This window comes from Felis catus, chromosome E2, assembly GCF_018350175.1.
Source record: "Felis catus isolate Fca126 chromosome E2, F.catus_Fca126_mat1.0, whole genome shotgun sequence".
Taxonomy (NCBI): domain Eukaryota; kingdom Metazoa; phylum Chordata; class Mammalia; order Carnivora; family Felidae; genus Felis; species Felis catus.
This window is the reverse complement of record NC_058382.1, coordinates 10,048,563-10,063,574: the sequence shown is the minus strand read 5'-3', so window position 1 is coordinate 10,063,574 and position 15,012 is coordinate 10,048,563. Positions and strand designations below refer to the sequence as shown.

Genomic DNA, 15,012 nt, shown 5'->3' with positions numbered 1-15,012 from the left:
CCACTCGTACACATACTCTCTCAAAATAAATAAACTTAAAAAAAAAAAAAAATGATTCCGAAGAAAGCCCTTTCATGCCGAAGGACTTCCCAAAGCAAGGAAGCACAGTGTTCAAATCCACCCTCCAAAGACTTTCAGCCAAAGAGGGGCTCTGCGTTACCTGTACGAACACCTCGGGGATATCTGGGCTCAGTGAGAATCTACCCCGCAACTTTTTACTAAATGTGTCACGAATAGTTAGAACTTTGTTTCTTTACACGGACTTGGGGAAAACTGACAAACAGTATTTAAAAAACAGAAACAAAAAACCTGCTGGCGACTTAAGAAGGGAAAATGGGAGACTGCAAGGGACACCAGGCCGGTGACCCTCCAGTGCCCACTGTGCGTCCTCAGTGCCATCTGGCCACGCTGTGCTCTCAACCTTCTCGGAGCCCTGGGCTAACCTCTGGTCACCTGAGGGGGTGCCCTCTGATAACACAGGAAACTCCCAGCTTAACTTCTGTACGAACACGGGGTCTGTCTTCCTTATAAGGGGAAAGAACAAAAACCAAGAAAACCGAACCAGCCGGGACAGGGGCAGAAATCCCCGGGGACCACTGACACGCCGGCACAAAAGCAGGCTCCAGGAACAGCAGCCAGGCTTCAGTGGTGCCACCTCACAGACTGCCAGCAAAGCCCATGTCAGAGTGGGATTAAATACCGAGGGAGCTTGCCTAATAGACTGTGACATAATCCCTCAAGAAAAGTGGGGGAAGCCCCACTGCGCTAATCATTTCAATCTAGACCTGCCAAGCCCTCTTGAGACCAGTAAGCAGGAGAAAGCCTGAGGCGTCAGCCTGAGCAGGGACGACCTTATTCCCAGAGCCCGGACTGGCAATGTCCCAGGATGGCCGCGCCAGGGTCGGCCCGCCGGGGCCATCGGGGACAGGCAACCGACCAAGCTGGGGGACTGACTTGGAACGGGTGTCCGGGAGGGAACGGGAAGAAGCCACCGGCTTGCCGAGGGTCAGATCTGTCTCGTGCCTCCCGCACTAAGCTTCCAGGGCATTTAAATTCCCACTCACAGAGCTGGTGACAGCCAGCTCCTCCCTCTCGGGTCAAAGACTAGATCTGGGTGCCCGTTCTAAGGAATGCCTCTTTGGCCACTCCACAGGGCACAGGAGCGTGCTGGATTCAACACACAGCATGGGCTTGGCAAAAGCAGCACGCAGTCAAGAAATCTCATGGCTTCAAAGCAGGCTGGCGGGGTGGGGCACGGGGCCGCTTTCTGCAGGCCAAGTGACCAACCACCAGCTCCGCTTCTTGCGCTCCTGGTACGCGTAACTTAGCGCCTTGGTTTTCCCACCTGTGGAATGGGGTGACTGTAGTACCTACCAGGGTTGTTAAGGTTAAATGAGATTAACGTGGATAAAGCCCTTGATGTGAGAAAGGCACAAAGTACCAGACAAAAAGCAGCTACCAGATTTAAGGATAACCCTAAACTGGCTGGGGTGCTCATCAGGAAGCACTTTCTGTACGGAGAAGCTTCAGCCAACTCCCCTTGGGGGTCGCTGCTGACCGCTGGCCAAGGAGTTCCCACTACACTTGGCCGGACTGAGTACGCGCTATCCTCTCCCGACAGACCCTGACAAAACTGACAAATCAACACGTCCCCTTCCTCTGCTCTAATCTAGCTGGTAAGAGGAAGTAACCGAGTGGGTGACCAGGAGGGAAAGGCACAGGGAGAGCTGAGCCCCAGGAAGAAGGGACAAAGGCCCCTTAAAAAAACAAAGCTTCCCGACATGGAAATTCTCTAGACGAGAGAGCTGGAAGGAAACTGAAAGGGGCCCGGGTTTGTGGATCGATCTGGTTTGCAAAAAAAGAGAAGGGGTGGGGGCAAAAAAAATACAAAAGGTGGACACTCATGGGAGCAGCGGCTGTTACCTGAAGATCATGAGAGCCCTTGACAAGAGGCGGCTAGGTTAATGTGAAGGTCAGGGTTATGACCATTAACTGCCCAAACGCTCAACAAATTGCCTGGGTAGGCTCGGAATGACCCATTAACTAGGGACAAAACTACAAAAATTATGGGGAGGCTCTGCCTCTTCAAATGGTTAACGACAAGCTTAACTGCCGAAGTCCCCAAATCCGACCGTGTGGGACAGTTGTTTACTGGGAGCGAAGGCACAGAGGCTTTCCCTCGATTTCCGACGAGGTGAAGGAGCCTCGGGGGGTGGGGGGCACCTCACTGAGGGATTTTCAGAGGCAGGAAATTCTTGAAATAAACCTCTGGGCCTCGCACATGGTTTTCAGTGTCCTTACTACCTAGGTTTATCGACCAGAACTCAAGAGCAAATGGGCTCTATGTCTCCCTTCCCCTCAACATTCTCACGTGGTGTCACAACAGACTGTGACATCGCGCCACCTCCATGGTAACGTGCCCACGTAACAGACAACACCCCACCCGAGCAGCCAAGCGCAAACCAACCATGGGACACGAGAAGCCCGATCGCCAGCACCCCCAACCCCTCACTTCAACGTGAGCAGAAGAGCCGGTCTGGTGCTGAGACCCGGATGGGAACGCACCTACAGCCAGAAGTCAATTTCTCCAATGGAAATGGAGAAATCTGCACTTGGAATGGGTATTTGAAATATTAAGTAGTCACTGTCAATTTTGTTACATCGGATTATAGCTTTGCGGTTACGTTTTAAAAAAAAAAAAAAATCGTTGGGGCACCTCGGTGACTCAGTCAGCTAAGCACCGGACTCTTGATCTCAGCTCAGGCCTTGATTTCAGGGTCTTGAGTTCAAGCCCTGTGTTGCGCTCCGCACTGAGCATGAAGCCTACTTTAAAATAAATAAATAAGTAAATAAATATAATAATTTTTAAAAATCTCCAAGTTACAGATATGCACTAAAGAATCTGCAGGTCAGGGGCACCTGGGTGGCTCAGTCGGTTAAGCGTCCAACTTCAGCTCAGGTCACGATCTCGCGGTCCGCGAGTTCGAGCCCCGCATCGGGCTCTGGGCTGATGGCTCAGAGCCTGGAGCCTGCTTCCGATTCTGTGTCTCCCTCTCTCTCTCTGCCCCTCCCCCGTTCATGCTGTGTCTGTCTCTGTCTCAAAAATAAATAAACGTTAAAAAAAAAATTAAAAAAAAAAAAAAAGAATCTGCAGGTCAAATGACGTGAAATCTGAGATCTGCTTTAAAATACACAAGGCAGGGGCGCCTGGGTGGCTCAGTCAGTTACGCATCTGACTTCAGCTCAGGTCATATCTTGTGGTTCATGGGTTCAAGCCCCACGTCAGGATCTGTGCTGACAGCTCAGAGCCCAGAGTCTGCTTTGGATTCTGTGTCTCCCTCTCTCTCTGCCCCTCCCCCACCCACATGCACACGTGTTCTCTCTCTCTCTCTCTCTCTCTCTCTCTCTCAAAAATAAACAAACATTAAAAAAATACGCAAGGCAGATGGGGGATGTAGTGAGATGAACCAAAATTGGCAAAATGTAGATAACTGTGAAACCAGGTGATGTGTAGATGATGGCTTTTCTCTTCTAACGAAAATGCTAGAAAATTTCCATAAGTTAAAGAAAAAAAGATGCCCTGAGTGGGGACCACCTCAACAAGTTGAGGCGAGGTTATCAAGGGAGGCAGAGAGCTGGAGTCTGGGGTTGGGGGGGGGGGCTCCATCACCCCCATGAGGGCCTTACCTCTCGGCCCTGATTTCCTCAACGACAAAACCTGCCAGGATACCTCAGCGTCTTATACACCGAAAGCAGTGAGAAGTATTCGTTACAAACATCCTGTAGCAGCCGACTTCCATGCCAGGCACCAGACTGCTGAGTTCACATCCACTCATCCCTCATTGAAACGCGGTAGCAGACCCACGTTGGTCGTGAGTCATCGGTACCCCCATTTCACAGAGGCTCAGGGAGGAGAAGATATTCACCTACAAGGTCACAGCACAGAGCAAAACTGGAACGAGTCCTGGATTCTCTGACTCCAGGCCCAACTCTCAACCTCGACCCTGGAGAATTAGAAATCATCTGGAAGAGAATAATTAACTCAACAGGCCAACCGCCAAAACCCCTCCCTGAAATTTATAACGGCGCTGGCAAAAAGAAGACAGATGTACAGAAAACCGACCAAAGGAAACAGCATTCCAAGAAACACCAAAGCGAGGTATTAAGACATTGGGTGAGGTCTGTGTCCGGGTTTCAACTGTGAGGTGAAGACAGAAACAGAACCTGTGAGAAGGACCGAATCCTCTTGGGAAGAATTTCCTGAGCCCATGGTCAATCACGTGCTTAGCACTACCCTGGCCCAGAACAAATGCCTAGGAGGAAAAACTATCCTTAAGCAAAGACACGAGGCAAACACAGTCCTTCCAAGATCAAATAAAGGGAAATGAGACGTTCAAAAATCTCACCAAAGACTTTTGCACAGAAAGGCCCAAAGAATCCTGGAAAAGCCCCAAGGAAAGGGTCTTCTCCCCAGATGGACAGAGAGCAACGGGAATCATTCCAAGGGAAGGAAATTCCAAAGCCGTGCAACACCAGCAGGAACACTTCATCCCGGGGTGTGCGGCATCCACGCCAGGGTTTGTCCAAGCACACAAACCCCTCAGGCAGAGCGTTTCTGCAGAGCTTCAAACAAGCTGATCGAGAAAAAATCTGGCCTACTTACTAGAGTCTCACGGAGTCCGGTGTCATTTCCTTCGCCTGAACAGCTACTTTTTCACTCCCACTCACTCTGAACGCTGCTCCTGGTTTTTTTTTTTAATGTTTATTTATTTAGAGAGCGAGAAAGCCAGCACTCGAGAGTGGGGTGTGTGTGTGTGTGTGTGTGGAGGGAAGGAGGAGAGAGAGACAGACAGACAGACACCCCCAAGCAGGTTCCGTGCTGTCAGTGCACAGCCCAGGCTCGAACCCACGAACCTCTACATCGCAACCTGAGCCGAAATCGAGAGCTAGATGCTTAGCCGACTGAGCCACCGGGCACCTCACAGCTCCTGTTCTTGGTAAAGGCATCCATCTGATCCCAGTTCCTCCTGTCAGATGAACCTCTGAAGTCTGTTTCTCAGCAACAGAGTTTCTTAACCACCTTCTCATGCCAACCAAGGCTTCAGACAGCTGGAAGGATGCTGGTTCTCATCCAAGGAGGACCAATTTCTATTATTCCAGAAAGGAAAATCAAATCACTTAACTGGTGAACCAAGCCTCTTGCTCGTCTGGAATCTTTTCAGAGGAAATAGGTTTGGTTCCATTCAACATACATTCAACTAAGACAAAGAATATATTAACATTTTCGTCTTAAAAGAAAACCTAGCCTAGGATTACTAGGATTTCTTGCTCATACACCACCAAAGAACTTCCTTAAGAACTGCAATTATCTGGGGGTGCCTGGGTGGCGCAGTCAGGCAAGCGTCTGACTTTTGGTTTCGGCCCGAGTCATGATCTCATGGTTTGTGAGTCTGAGCCCCACATGGGGCTCTGTGCCTGCTTGAGATTCTCTCTCAAAATAAATAAACTTAAAAAAAAGAAGAAAAAAAAACAGAACTGCAATTATCTGTATTCAACTCTTTGCTAACTTCAACTGTGGGCTCCCGGAGGACAGAGAAGAGGCTGGCGGTCACCTGAGTTTCCAAGGGTCCAGCACAGGGCCAGGTTCAGAGTGGGGGCAGCACTTGTGACACGTTCTGCACAAACCCAGCATCGGCCTCAGCTCTCCATACCCTCTTGCTCAGTTTCGTCAACACAGACACGGGACTATTTTCACAGGCAATAACGTGGGTTACCTAAAACTCCAATGAGGTAATCAAGGGGTTGTCTTTAATCAAAAACTCATTCACCGAGTGTCTATCAAGGGCTTCCTGATAGGCCAGAGAGTGACAAAAGCCCGTACGTGATGCATCAGCCGACGTGAAAGGGGCCACCAGTCAGCACCCCCCAGGGATGCGGCCCACCTCCCTTGGCAAGAAGCTATGGTTCCCGGGACTGCTCTGGCTTTCCATGCAATGGCAGGGCCTGAAATCCCAAGGAAACCTAAGCCCTGGTGTCTGTTAGGAAAATGAGGAGGGCAATAACCCAAGCCACCTGCAACGGACATTTAGCCAAGTGACACTCATGTCTGGGCCCAGCTCCCTTGGGTTGGGTCCTAACAGGGACGTGTTAGCTGCAATCCACTTCCCCGCTGGCTTCAAGAAGTCTCCCGTTACTTCCGATGAATGAAAATCTCTTTGACTTAAAGGTTCAAAAGCCCAAGCTTGGGCCTCTACATGCACTGGAAGGAGTGAAACAACGGACTGACGGAGCTGCACCAGGTCATGAAGGGTCCCCACTCTCTGAGGCCAACTTTTTTTTCTTAATTTTTTTTTTAACATTGATTTTTGAGACAGAGAGAGACAAGCATGAACGGGGGAGGGGCAGAGAGAGAGGGAGACACAGAATCGAAAGCAGGCTCCAGGCTACGAGCCATCAGCCCAGAGCCCGACACGGGGCTCGAACTCACGGACCACGAGATCGTGACCTGAGTCGAAGTCGGACGCTCAACCGACTGAGCCACCCAGGCGCCCCCCCTCCTCTTTTTTTTTTAAAGTATTCTCTACACTCAAAGTAGGGATGGAATTCATCACCCTGAGATCAAGAGTTGCACGCTCTACTGACAGACAGCCAGGCGTCTTTGGGGCCAACTTTTAAGGGAATACCTGTACTTCCCTTCCATTCTCTCCCACCACCTCTGCCACAACAAAGATAACAATGGCTCCTGTGCAGGTAGGGACCAGCCGCCTTCTTCTTTAAGGGCCCAAAATGTGGGGGTGCCTGTCTGGCTCAGCCAGAAGAGCATACAACTCTTGACCTTGGGGTCACTGAGTTCAAACCCCACGTTCGAGGTAGAGATTACCTAAATAAAAAAAAAATTTTTTTTAAGGGCCCAAGAATAAATACCGTAGGCTTTGCAGGCCGTACAGTTCTCTGTACCTTTATGGCAACTCTGAGGTTTAGTGCAAAAGCAGCACTGACCTTATAAGTTAATGGGCGTGGCTATGTTCCAATAAAACTTTACTTAGGGGGGAGAAAAAAAAAAGCCAAGGGGGCAGGCTTGGATCTTGTAGAGCCACAGACTGTCCACCCGTCCTCCCAGCAGTAGCTTTTCAGCTTTGACCTTGACCCACATCTCCTTTATATGTTTCTCTGAAGTTTTACAAAGTGGCTCTTAAACTCCACTGTACCCTGCTTTTTCTACCCTCTTTCATTCCTTTTTCAAATGCAGGAGACAAATCAATAAATGGGACTTCATATCCTGCTAATGGCTGCACACTGCAGTTTGAAAACATCGGCCCCACGACAGCATAGAGGTACGGGGCTTGGGCCCGGGGTTCTACCTCTGCCTCCACACCCAGCTCTGTGACCTTGGGCAAGTGACTTCATTTGTTTCAAATTCTCAGCGCAGGCCTGGGGCGAGCTAGCACATGGGAAGCACTCAGCAGGTCCCAGGGAGGTAATCTTTGACCTTCACACGAGGCACTGTCACACCTTTGGGGAGACCAGCAGTCAGTGACTCACAGGTCACATACAGTCGGCCTGACCCCCACGTCCACGCGGTCCACCACTCCCCACCATCCCTCTACCAGAAGAGGATCAAGACAGGTTTAAAGGGAACAAATGGAATCCACGCGGTACTAAGCTTTAAACTTCTAGAAGTTTATGGTTTCTGGGGACCATCGGACAGGGACAACAGGGACAAAGGAACCAGGTGCTCAGCTGACGGACAGATCCACCTGGGATCTAACCACTCAGCCTAACCTCGCAATTCATTTTTAAGGCACCCCCTTTGCAGTTGGGTCTCCAGAGCTGCCACAGCAGCAGCAACCCCTATGGTGGCCGGAAGCTGCAGGTGTCAGACATGGGAAGGAAATTTGAGGCCGGGCAAAGGTAGGAACAAGCTTAGCTCAAATCTAAATAAAGTCCTCCAGAGAGAAGAGCTCCTTGCACACCCTGAAAACTTTTCTGCTCCAAGCAAAGCACGGTACGGGCCTGACTGCTGAATGAACAAAAACCTTTACTGACTCAGCCAAACTCCCAAGGGGCGAGGAGAATCTTGGGAGCTGGGACGGGCCTTGCTCGTCTGTCAGAGATTCTAGAGGGGGTAAAGGACTTGCTTGAGGTGACGAGACCAGTCAACAGCGGGTTGGGGTGTTCCGGCCCCACTTTCTCAGTTCTCGGGAGGCCCGCTGAGGTGGCAGGAAGGCTCAAACCCTAATCGCCAAAGATGAACGCAGGCAGGACGTCAGCATAAGCTCAAGCCGCCGAGACCGTCCCAGCATCTATAATGAGGACCTTGAGCAAGCCAGAAAGGCCTTAAGATGGCTTCCACTTAGTTTCAACCCCAATCTGCTGCTCAAAATTAAATAAGCTGGCCAGGAACCTAAGGGGTGAAGAGAAACGGACTTGCCTCAAACACACAGTTGCTCTGGGGCGCCTGGGTGACTCAGTCGGTTAAGCGTCTGACTCCAGCTCGGGTCATGATCTCACAGTTTGGGAGTTCAAACCCCGCATCGGGCTCTGTGCTGACAGCTTAGAGCCTGGAGCCTGCTTCGGATTCTGTGTCTCCCCCTCTCTCTGTTCCTCCCCCGCTCATTTTCTCTCTCTCTCTCTCTCTCTCTCTCTCTCTCTCTCTCTCACTCCTTCAAAAATAAATAAAAACATTTAAAAGAAACAAAAAAACCACAGATGTTCTTTCTTTTGCTTACACACCAGGCTATACATTCAATTTAGAATTTTTCTGCAGTAGAGACAGCAAGAAGATAAAGAAACCAAGATTTGCCAAATGCTAGGCATCGTGTGGGTGTCCGGTTACATGCCCACTTGACCGCAATGACCCTGAGAAAAGAGCATTAGCCTCAGTGCCCACTGCAGGGATGGCCAGGCCCAGACACAATCTTATCTGCTTCCAGAGCCCACACTGTTCCTTCCTATCCCGTAGCCACCTCCAATGTTCAAAAGATGTCAACACTTGCCTTACACACAGGGAGCTGAGTCACCAATTCACACAGATACAAATTCACCAAAAAAAAAAAAAAAAATACGAGAGAGATTCTCCATCCTGAGCCATTTGGCCAAGAGAAGCAAACTATGCTCCCGGTAGATACCCAGGATGGGAACAAAAAAAGCATTCTATCGGAATGATGACTGTGGGATGCAACTAAGTCCACACCAACCGAGGGGGCCACGTCTTCCAACTGCCATCAACTGATCAAGTCAGAAATTGTAAAACTGCCCGTGTAATCTCCTTTCGTTACAAAGCCAAAAAAAGAAAAAAGAAAAAGAAAAAAACCCTGTGCAGCCTTTCCAGGCTGCCATCTTCATTAACTATCAAAACTAGAACGGTTCCGCGGCAAAGACGAGGCCGATAAATTTGGAGAGCCAAATCCATGAATGAAACCTGGCTCCAAACATACAGCCCCCGTTTCACCTTAACCCAAAGCACATCATAAGCCACCCGAACAAGCAGCTTGCTCCTCTCTTCCCATTAGGTGTTAATTATGAAACCGGCCTCGAATCATTTATTCGGATTCCTGCCTCCGATGAGCCGACTGCGCTTACACAGATGCCTGAATCGACCTATTAAATACCAACTACCAGGAACCTCAGAGACCAGCCTCTTTTCTCCTATTGTGTTAGGGGCTATGTTGCCAAGGTAAAGGCAAGCACCTTGCCTGCTTAGACACTCAGCCATTTCACTTACTATTTGCTCCGAATTACTGTCACTCAACTTCCCACCCTGGGTCAGAACCAGTCACTCTGGTTCTAGCACATTCTGTCCACAGGGACGAAAACTGGGTTCTCCGGAATATGGTTTGACCTAAAGCTATCCCCGGAGGCTTGGGAATAATTAGCAACTTTCACCATCCAGGTATTTGCTGTAACTGGATCTGGCTTCTACGAGATGGTCCTCGGGCCTCAATAGCCACGACGACGTGAACGGAAGGGAACAATGGGTAAGGCGACAGGGAGACATCCATTCCTCCCCTATCAGGGAAGGGAAAAGATTGAAAAGAGCGGAGGTGGAGGAATTATTAATGGATAAATTACAGGGCACCTGGGTGGCTCAGTCCATTGAGTATCTGACTCTGGCTCAGGTCATGATCTCACGGCTCACGGGTTGGAGCCCGTATTGGGCTCTCTGCTGTCAGCACAGAGCCTGCTTCGGATCCTCTGTCCTCCACTCTCTCTGTACCTGCCCTGCTCGCACACTCTCTCTCTCAAAAATAAACAGAACGTTAAAATAAATAAATAAATAAATAAATAAATAAAGGACAAAGTACTAAACCGGCTTAATATGAAACTGTCTACATTCAACTGGATGGAAACAAACTCGGGAGTCGACCATTCATCTCTAGCTTGCCAGGGAGTCAACAGCTGGGAAAGCCTTCAGTTCCACAGGCGCAAAGCAGTTTTCCACTTGGGATGAGCCTTCCTGGCTAAGCAAAAGCCATAGGAGTGTCTTTGCTGTACTGACAAATCCTGGCTTGTCAACAACTCAAAAACTTGAGCAAATCGAAACCCTATCTGGGAGACAGGACAGACCATGAATGAGAAAAGCCCTTTTGGGGAATCATCTTTTTCTTCTGAAGAACACATTGAAGAATAAAAAATAAAGGGGTTTCATGAGCGGAATACCCGTATTTTCATGGCTACAACTGGTTGTACTTCTACTGGGAGATTCGTATTTGATTTCAGATTAAACCTCTCCCCAGAGAATATAACAATTTTAAAGATTGCAAGCGTCTAAGAGTTGCTGTTAAATCAGGGATTCTGAGTGACACCCTTTTTCTTTTTTTGCAACATCCATTAATTTGAATTTTAACTAGTATTGGTACATCAGTTTGGGGGGGTTAAAAAAAAAGGCAGTACTGTGACATTTCAAAAACAAAGACTATGGAAATACAGTTTGACATAATTACTGGGGCTTCTTGGTTTTCATGGATGATTCCTTCGAGAACGGGGGGGGGAACCAAAAAAAACAAAACCAAACCCTTGTGTTGCTACGCCTGAGTCCTTTTTTAAGTGTTTGGGGAGATACTTTCGAATTCATTGAATGATTGCTACAATGTTCACTTACAAAAGAAATCCTATTTCCTTAACATTTCAAGTCAAGTTAAACAAGCATCCTTCTACAACTCAGTTGCCCTCGAAACTTGGAAAGTTCGTCTGTGAGCAGCCAGTTGCTGAGTCTGGCTCCTGGAGAAGGAATTTCACCAAGGATGGAAAACTTCAAATAAAGGCAGTTCATTTTCGGCTGACCCTGCGCACTGGAGAGTGTGTTCAGTTCGTGCTTGAGACTTTTTTTTTTTTTTTTTTTGCAGGATATTGTACAGTGTGGACACTTCTTCCTCCCACAACTGATTTTACATACCTAACATCACCAACTTCACAGCAGTTACGTTGTGAGTATTTTGAGAGGAAGACTAAGACAAATGGCCCACTGAACTGCAGTTAACATTTCCTTATCCCAACGTAAGTGAACTTTTTTTTCCCCCTAAGAATGGAAAAAAAAAAAAAAAAAGGTAAACAGGATCTTTCAGAGGGGAAAAGGGCCGTGTGTTAAAAAGTTTTCTCGACCAAAGTACATCAGGGACCAAAACTGGGGCCAAGAGGGAAAATGGAACTTCAACGTGTTTTGTCTTTTAACGGAACTTATGCTTGTAAAACACATCGGAAGTACAAGTGTTTGGTTCTGCAAGTCATTTCTGTTGCCGTTTTTTTCCTTGTATGTGTAGGAGAGGGAGGACTGGGGGCCGGAGGAAGTGTTCTCTCCACCATGACTGGGCATGTAACACGTTTGCATCAACTTTTCACGGTCAGGCATGTGCTTTCGAACAAAGGGAACAACAGTGGAGACGGGGAGAGGAGGCTGGGGGTTGACACTTTACAGATTTGGTGCTTAAACAGTACTTTACAAATGACTTGCTTAATTTAAACGTCCATCACCATAAGAGACATTGGAGTAAAATGAGAAAATTTCATCTACTTGAACCACAATCTTTTGGGAAGGGGGGAGGGGCGGGGGGGGAGGGAGGGAGCACATTAACTCAAATACAGGGATCATAAACCAAATTCAGTTTTAACCTCGTCTCCTAGAAATGGACCTCTGAAGTGTCCACTTTCTTCAAAGATGAAGGCTGGAGACAAAGCAATGGACTGACAGGGACAGAGGGATACCAAGGGCTTGAAAACATATGGGCCTTTTACATAAGTTTTTGTCATGTTACAGTAACGCTTTTTTTTTTTTTTTGACAAAACTGTGTACGACAAATTAAAAAAAAATTAAAGATCGAAAGGATGTGCAAGTCTAAAAGGGCTCAAAACTGGGTTAGAATCCTGATTCGAACATATCAATTCACTCAAGCATCACTTTGGTCTAAAGGCAGGAGGAAGGCAGGCAGGAAAGGGACAAAAAGAGGGAGATAATTGAATTACTCAATAAAAGAGGCTACTTACCATCCCAACCCATTGTAAGACATACACTTCTGACATAAGAGAACTCCTTAGAGGTCGAATAAAGCGTGTAAGCACCTTTGAGTAATGCACCTGCCCCCAAGAGGGGGCCCGGAAGCCCAACGTGGGCTTAGCGCACAGACCTTTGCTAATCTGTTTATTTCCTTGAACTGGAGTCAGGCTGCGATGGGCTGCGATTCCCAGGACGATACATTTAATTAGAACAAAACAGAAAACAAAAACAAAAACAAAACAAAAAAAAAAAAAAAAACAATTTTTTTTGTAAAAGCTCACCAAACTGCTGCACTTGTGTCTCTGAATGTGGGTGGCATTTCTTTTAAAAGGCAAAGTATGGTCTGTGAAGGAGAAAGGGAAAAGGGGAGGTGGCAGTGGGGAGCAGGGGCCGTGGTGCCTGGCAAGGAAGCCCTCGCTAACACCCCAATCTAGGGGAGGGTCCTCCCGCGACTCCCCAGCCCGGGCTGCTATGGGGCAGCCATCTGTCCAGCTCGATCTTTTCCCCTCCCCGCCCCCACTCCTTCTCAGACTGCCTTTCCTGCCGCTTGAAAACCTCCTTCCATTTCCCAATCCACTCTCTAGACACCTCTTCCCCTGCCCCGCCAGGAAAGGGAGGGCAAGCCCTGCACCCCAACCCTCTGCTGGAGCAGGGGAAACAGGGGCCCCAACCTCGCTCTAAAACGCGCCAGGCTGGCCCCTTTATCACCCTCCAGAGAAGGGCGTGGGGCAAACCCATTTCGCACTTAATAAAAGGGGAAGGGGGGGCACTCCCTTTCACCCCCTGCAAAAGCACAAAATTAAAAAAAAAAATCGTTATCTCCCCCGGAAGGGATGGCGCCCCATTTTAGCCCGAAAGAGGAGGGAACCCCATGAGAAAGAAGAGACCAACTTCCTCTCCCCTCCAAGGCAGGGAAAGCAAACCTCACCCCCCCCACCCCCCTCGCCAAAAACGCATCACCTACCTACGAAAAACGAGAGGACCCCTGCCTTCAAGGAAAAACACGGGGAGGGGGCTTCTCCCCGCAAAAGAGAAAGGGGCTTCCATCGAAGGAACTAGAGATTTCCCCCCCCCCAACCAAATTTGCCCTCTAGGTAATAGCTAGGAAATCCCTCCCGCCAAAAAAAAGTGCGAGAGCCCCCACCCAAAGGACCCCCCCCCACTAAAAGGATGGAGCTAGAACTGAACGAACCCCCACTTTCTGCCTAAACTAGGGTACCTCTCCAAGTAGGGCAGGGCACACCTCCCCCAGGAGAAAGGATACTGCCAGGGGCTGGAAACCCCCAACTCCCAAATGCCTAAGAGCGGGGTTACTACTCGAGATCCCCCCCCCCAAAAAGGGTCCGGGAGCCCCTCCCCCATCCCCTTCCCCAAAGCCAGGCGACGGGCAGGCGGGCCCATGGCTGCCAGCTCCGGGCGCTGGGGCAGCCAGGACCCCCGTGGGCCTCCGCAGCCCCCCCCCCAGCGCCCCCTCCCCAGGGCGGGCGGGCGGGCGCGGGGGTCCGGGGGGCGCCTCCTCACCTTCCCCTCAGCATGGCGCCCAAAAAAGACAGAGCGAGAGCGAGGGAGAGCGGGCGAGCGCCGCGAGGGGGGGGAAACGCATGAGGCCAGGAGAGAAAGCAAGCGAGAAAGAGCGAGCGAGCGAGAGACACCCACCGACCCCGCCCTTCCTCCTCCTCCTCCTCCTCCGCGGCCCGGCCCAACATGGCGGCCGCCCCCCTTCCTCCTCCTCCTCCTCTTCCTCCCCCCGGGGACGCTGCCCCGGCCGGGCCGGGGGCCTGACCTGTCGTCAGGGAGCGGGAGGCGGTGGTGGAGGAGGTGCGGGGTGGCCGGGCAGGCGTCGGGGGAACACGGAGGAGGCGAAGGCGTTGATGGCGGCGGCGGCGATGGCGGCTGCGGCGACTCTGATGGTGGCGGCGGGGGGGTCCCGGGCGCGGCCTCCATAGTTCCTTTGGGGGGGAGGGGATGTTAATGCACGAAAAAGGACTGCTTGGGCGTGGCGGGAGGGGCACACTTCAGCTCTGAGGGCTCCTGATAGGAATGGGTATATAGTTTTTCGGTTTCGGAATCACCTCTGCGCCGACCTCCGCGTAGGCCGCGCGGCCTAGGCCTCGGCGGGCCGCTCGCCGCCTTTCTCCGCAGCCCGCCCCTGGGGTCACTCGCTCACGGGCGCGGGGCCCTCATCGGGGCGAGAGCCCCCACACACACCTCCCCCGCGGGCCCGGAGGTGGGGGACCCGGGAGACACGGACACTGGTGGGTGGTTGGGTGTAATTAGCGCGGGCCGCGCGCGATGGAGCAAGCGAGGGGGGAGGGGAGAAGAGGAGAGCGAGCGAGGGGGGTTAAAAAAAAGGATTTTAGGGAGGGAGGAAACGGGCCGCGGAGACGGGCCGACTGTCTTGTCTGTCTGCCCGCCCTAGGTGCCCCGGCTGCTCGGCCCCCGCCGCAGTCAGAAATTCACACAAAATGGCGGCCCGGCCTGGAGGAGCCGAGAGGCTGAGGCGGGAGGAAGGGCGAGGTGGG

General features: G+C 50.6%; 1 protein-coding gene and 1 long non-coding RNA gene across 10 annotated transcripts in view; one reads left to right on the top strand and one right to left on the bottom strand.

Annotated features, from left to right (window-relative positions):
- Nucleotides 1-15,012, bottom strand: part of ZC3H4 (zinc finger CCCH-type containing 4) — a 44,152-nt gene that overhangs the window by 28,539 nt on the left and 601 nt on the right. For 2 of the 9 annotated variants that reach the window (XM_023245814.2, XM_045045434.1), the window contains exon 1: nt 14,012-14,166. In XM_023245814.2, the coding sequence (XP_023101582.2) occupies nt 14,012-14,025 (14 nt within the window). In that variant the 5' untranslated portion in view covers nt 14,026-14,166. The other 7 variants (XM_023245812.2, XM_023245816.2, XM_023245811.2 and 4 more) reach the window with 7 other exon arrangements.
- Nucleotides 2,487-11,726, top strand: LOC123382167. Its single transcript, XR_006590123.1, has 2 exons — nt 2,487-2,621; nt 11,346-11,726. It is a non-coding gene; the product is annotated as an uncharacterized LOC123382167 (long non-coding RNA).